Here is a 6,000-nt window from a genome sequence, read left to right on the forward strand (position 1 = left end):
TCTGATGCTTGACTGATGATTTAGACCTCAGTGGGAAACCTATGTCTATGCAGAAGTCAATATTTAACTGAAAATACATAAGAAAAATGGGGTTTAATGGCGTCTTTTCTACATTAGGATTTTTTTCCCCCAAAGGGGGGAAGAAGTAGTCTGGGAGTATCGTTGCACCCCTACAAGTTATGAAAAAAGATTAGTTATTCAGTTTAGAATGAGTGTGAATTTAATGTGATCTGTGCGTTTGTGGTTCGTACATCAAGTCGGGTCTGAAATGGTGCAGCAGGGCGCAGAAGGCCAGCCCGTTCCTCCAGGACGTGGTGAAGTTGGTGATCTTCACCCCACGGTAGTTCTTCGTGACCTCGCGGCACCAGGCCAGCAGGGACTGGCTGGCATTGGGTTTTCCTCCCAGAATGGGGCTTGGGACTGGGCTGGGCTGCAGGCAGGAGGCGGTGGCAGGGTTAAAGGGGTAATGATGGGGGAGAAAGAAGAAAGAGGGAGACTCCTTAAATGTCATGTTTTTAAAATAAATTAAAACATGAGGGGGATTGGTGCAACATTCAGATATACATGATTTAATTACAGCTGTCATTTGGGATCACTATATTTAAAGCACAAACGACACCACACATTAATACTTTACCCTTGTACGTTGTCAATTAATTTCCAGAGTATATATTTATGCAGCCCTCCTTCCCTTCACTCCAAAACAACCCCCTTTTCCTTATTTATTACTGAATAAAAATGTTTCGCTTAAAAACCACTACCCATCCAATTAGCACGACACCGGGACAGAATGACAGAGCTTGCACACGAATGAACGTGCACACACACAGACTCGTGCCGTAATGAAGGGTCATTCAGAATGCAGTGTATGACCGTGAATAATGTAAACATCTTATTAATTAGCTCCGCCTTTGAAGTCTTATCTGGGTTGAAAAAGCTCTCACCATTAGGAGCCTTTCCTGTCCTAGACTCCAAATCCCACAAATCCTCAGTGGTGTGGAGACAGTGGTCTTTGCCTGACGCCCGTGCTATTCTGATTATTCAGCTGGCTGTTCACTAATCTGGTTATGGAGGGACTGATAAGGGATAATTCTCTCAGATCATTTTGGAGAGGAACGGCAAAAATGTCATAGAGATTTGATTAAATACATTAGAAGCCAATGATCAAAAAGAATGAAATGTGTTCCAAATGCAAGCGTATATTAGTCTTTTGTGTAAAAAAACAAAAACAAAAAACAGTTAACATACGACAAATAACACAGACATCATGAATTATATTATGCAATATGTTTGAGAAAGTTTACAGCATATAATATTTCATAGTTTGTTTTATCTGCACACATTTTTTTAACATGACTCACTTAAATGAGAGCTGTGACATCCAAACATTACCAGGTGATGTTTAAACTTCACCTGGTACTTACTCAAGCCTCGGCAGAGGCCAGTGAAGGAAAGAAGTTAGTTGCACATGAGGTGATGTACCTCAGTAACTAGTTAACCCAGTTTTAAGACCCACAGTAGAGAGCTGCAGCTCAAGACAGTTCTCACTGTGTGAACCTCACTCCCCTAACAAGGCTTGTGGTGGCCAACCAACCCCCTCTCTTGGCTGCTTTCGGCTACTGCATTAAGAAGAAATAAAGTCGAGGGATGGGAGCCAAGACTGAGGAGATTTGAATTTTAAGGAGATAGAATTTCCAGCGTGCTGACTAATTCCTCATCAGAACATTTGTCAATTTTAGATGGTTTAGTGTTATTTTTAAATTATAAACTGAAGAAAGGCTTGATAATGCTGTCAGACCTTGCCGTAGCTGTTCACAATTTTTTTTAATATTAAATACATTTAGTTTACAAGGTCAAAAGTGAAAAAAAAAGCCATTTAGCCTATAAGCACAGGGCAGTCTGTTACTCATCCATTGTTGCATTTTAAACTATGACCATGTGCCTGGAGTCTCCCAAGAAGCCACAAGCTCCAAAGCAGATGAAAGAGACTGGAGGCCATCTCTAATAGCAGCTCCTAACCTTTGTACCTGTGTGTGTGTGTGTGTGTGTGCGCGCGCGTGTGTGTGAGTGTGAGAGAGTCAATCAGGGCCCGATGGCAGTCTCGGTACAGGGAGACGGTAGCGAGAGCCTGAGGGGCAGGCTCTTGACATTTCCGGCTCATCTTTAAAAAGAGGGCCTTAACCTTTACCCACAGCTCCGTCAGACACATTTTAGGAGATCTTGACAAAACCTCAGTGCTTCTCAAACAAATGGAAAGGGGGGGAAAAAGAAGCAAAAAAAATAAGATAAGAAGTCATAAAATCATGCGGCAAAAAGATAAGGATTATCTTATTTTTAAAATTACAGCATGTGGATAGTGGTTATTTTGTTTTGTTTGTTTCTATCCGTGAGTACTGATCATTCCAAAGACTCAAACTCCAGTCGTGTTCTTCCTTTGCCGCCATTTGTGTGTGCCATTACAATGTGTGTGTGTGTGTGTTTTTAGAGTTTCAGTGTGGAGTGGTCTTCCTCCAGGCCTTCCCCTTCTGCTTTTTCAAGTGACGGTTGAAAGTAGCTGTCTAATTTGAGCGCTCTAATTACCTGGGATTAGAGACCAGGTGCTATTAAAGCAATTAGACACACAGCACACTTCAGTGCCGCAGACCCTGTACCCTAGCCGGCAGAAAACACACAAACGTACATACATACACACACACACACACACACACACACACACCTGTGTAACACAGCCAGTGGAAATAAATATTAAGTTTAAGGGAAAGTGTCTTTAAGGCTCATTCACCTCGCCACAAATACACACAAATAATCACTTATACATACTTCTGACTTCAATTAAAAGTATTTGGAGGTGTGTTACTGGAAATTGGCAAACCATTTTAAAAGCACAGATTAACCAAATGTTTTCTTCATTTCTGACAAACCCCTCGCAGCGACCCTACAGTCATCACAACCTAAAGCGGGTGTAGTTTTCCTCAGACTGTTTCATTACCACCTTTTCCGATAAAGGTTTTACAAATGCACCGCGCCACTCGAGCTTTCATATCCATCAAATATTGAACAAATACCATATCGTCCGTTACAGGACTGGCTGCATTTCCTTAAGACACAAACACAGGAGTGCAATTTTCATGAGGAGCAGAAATGCACCCTGACTTATCAAACAGTTTGCTGTCTTGCCTAAAGGAGCGAGTGCATGTGTGTGTGTGTTTGTCTTTTATCAGTCTGTGTGAATGTCACTGTGTGTGTGTGTTTGTGTGTGTGTGTTACACTGACACAGTCATGTAGCTAGCTCGGCTCGAGGGTAGGATTAGCGGAGAGCATTGCCTTGGCCCACAAACATTCCATATTAAAAAATGAAAAGGCAACCTTCATTACTATCAGTGGCACATAACCTCCCCTCTTCCTCCTCCTCTGCTACTATTATACACAGCCATAACAGCCTGGGCAGAAAATACAAGCCACTGACAAGAGATTCCATTATTTCCTGATGCCTCAGTGTCAACAACATACATCTGACGGGGCAAAGAAAGCAAAAAAAAATGGAGGAAGGGAAAAGGATGTTAGAGAGAAAGGAGGGGGGTTAAGCTCACTACAATGCCTGAATGAAAGATAGGAGGAAACCTGGGAATGGAAGCATCCAGCTTCCTGTTGGTACTGGAGTCAGGAGGAGGATTTTGGGTTTCACAGATGTGATTTTGGGAGGGTGATGTGAGATCTGAAAAAACGGTGATGCTGCTCAACAATGACAGAGATAATTAATAAGCTCTCACAGGATAACGAGGAGCTACAGAACAATTCTAGAATGAGGTTGTTGTCTTTACTGTAGATGAGCAAATATTTACTTTACTGTAGATAGGCAAGACAATATTAAAAATGCTTTCGATTAAGTGGGAAGCACCGGTAAAGCCACTTTATTAAATAAATAAAGATACAAATTCTCCACTTTATTCAAAAGTAAAGAAAATGTTCAACTGAGCTACTCGAGATAAGCTGAAACCATAAGTTGAAAAGACTAATTTTACCCTACCTCCTTAAAAAGTTTCCAGGAAACATTAGTGAAATTAATTTCTTATTTACAAAACAGATGGACAGTCTGAAAATAAAATATATTTCAGTTTTTACACACTGATCAAATCTACCATTTATAATGGAAATGCAAAAAACCTTCACCTGTAGAGGTTTTGTAACAGAACAGCAACAATTTACATCTATAAGACTCAAAAACAGTCTTTAGCTGTAGAAATACGTTACATTTGGAGCGTGCTCGTCAGCACACACTGTGGCGGTTTGTAGTGAAACTATTGGGATAAAAGTCAGCAGCTCCAAGCCAGAGGTTCTCTGCCAGAAAAAGGTGGATTGTTTCCTCTTGGTTGGGGGAAAGTGGCTGTCCCAAGTGAGGGAATTCAAGTTTCTTAGGGTCTTACTTATTTAATGACTGTAAGACGACCTGTGAAGTTGTCAACGGTAACTTCCAGTCTCAACTGGGTAGCCATGGTGAAAGGGGAGAGGACATCTAGAACACCCTAAATAGTTTGATGCCACTGGGACTAAACTTCAGATAATCATAGGATAATGGGTGGATGGTAAGATTTTGCTTCCAGTCATTAGTTTAGTTAATAAAGCAACTTTTAATTGCTTATTGTAGACAAGTCTTATACCTTTTGCCCCTCTAACAGTGTGGAGAATTGCAGAGTCAAGAAAATCTGAAAGAAAGTCTACTAAACTGTACCCAAACGAAGATCAACAAATGTAAACAAAGTCACGTGGCATTAAACATGGGGGCTAAAGCACACAGAGGCCACCAAACTGGCCTTTCTGAGTCATAAAAAAAGACACAAGTCAAACATTTTAAAGTGGCAGCTTTGTCTCTCACTCTGGGGCATGACGCTTCAATGGAAACTTAACTGGGCTCAACCCAATGACATAAACCCACGACTCTGTGGAGAGAAAAGAGCTTCCGTGTCTTTCCAATCTCACTTTCGAGGCTTCAAAGCAGTGTCAGAGTGTCAGATTTGAGGAGGTGTTGAATCTCATACTCTTTAAAACTTGTAATCCGCTCAAGGAGCCTAAGGCAAAAAAAGAAAAAAAAAGGAGAGGAAAGTCCATGCACACACATATACACACAGTGCAAAGTACACACAAGACACACATACTGTACATGCATGCAAACAGCAGGGACATACACACTTACTCTATGGATAACAACATCTTAGAAATGGTAGCCTAACACACTCCTCTTATCCAAGATACACATACTTGGGGAAAAAATTAATACCTGCATATTTAAGAGGATAGGGTTGGTGCACTTAAGTGGCCTGTCCATCCTGCTACAGAAAAACCTCATCTGATTGGCTCATCTCCAAATACCCACATGCTCAATTATTTAATTGCACCTTCAATCAAAACAAGCAATTTGTTTAATCTGAGCTTTCCAAGTCCGACGTCTTCACATTAGGAAAAACACGGAGCGGAAAAACGAGAGAGAGAGAGAGAACGATCACCTCGCGTCATCTTACCCATGAAATTATGCTTCGGATTTCAAACGCTGCCTGCGTGAGAGCGGAGGGGAGGGAGCAAAGTCCAATCAAAAGTTCAATTATGTAAATGGAGATGTGAAGTGGATGGGGCAATAAGGAGATTGGGGAGAAGGAGGGGTTTGTGGGGGATGGGGGGCATAAGGGTGGAACAGGAGAGGAGAGTGAATGTAGCGTAAAAAATAATACACATTAACATACAAAGGAAATGTATGTCTCATTACCTTTGTAATCGACTGGGGTGGGGGCCTCCTTCCAAAGAGAGGTATGAGTACTAGAGCTCAGACGCTGTTTAGTTAAGTTGGGCTTTATTTTACGAACAGGTGGAAACAGAAGGGCAGCCCATCTATGACACACTGAAATTGCTTCAGTAAGTTTTCATAGCTATTTAACAAATCTTTGCACTGTGGCTTTGTGTACTGTCACCAACTAAAGAAATATGTAAATAAACTCATCATGATGGCGA

At 41.4% G+C, this 6,000-nt stretch overlaps 1 protein-coding gene across 4 annotated transcripts in view; it reads right to left on the bottom strand.

The window, feature by feature from the left end:
* The window catches only part of ehbp1 (EH domain binding protein 1), a 167,847-nt gene that overhangs the window by 84,169 nt on the left and 77,678 nt on the right, over window positions 1-6,000 (bottom strand). For all 4 annotated transcript variants that reach the window (XM_085183552.1, XM_085183553.1, XM_085183554.1 and 1 more), the window contains one exon: window positions 252-430. In XM_085183552.1, coding sequence (XP_085039678.1) covers window positions 252-430 — 179 coding nt within the window. The remainder of the gene's footprint in view (window positions 1-251; window positions 431-6,000) is intronic.

Source organism: Neolamprologus multifasciatus, chromosome 13 (assembly GCF_963576455.1).
Source record: "Neolamprologus multifasciatus chromosome 13, fNeoMul1.2, whole genome shotgun sequence".
NCBI lineage: Eukaryota > Metazoa > Chordata > Actinopteri > Cichliformes > Cichlidae > Neolamprologus > Neolamprologus multifasciatus.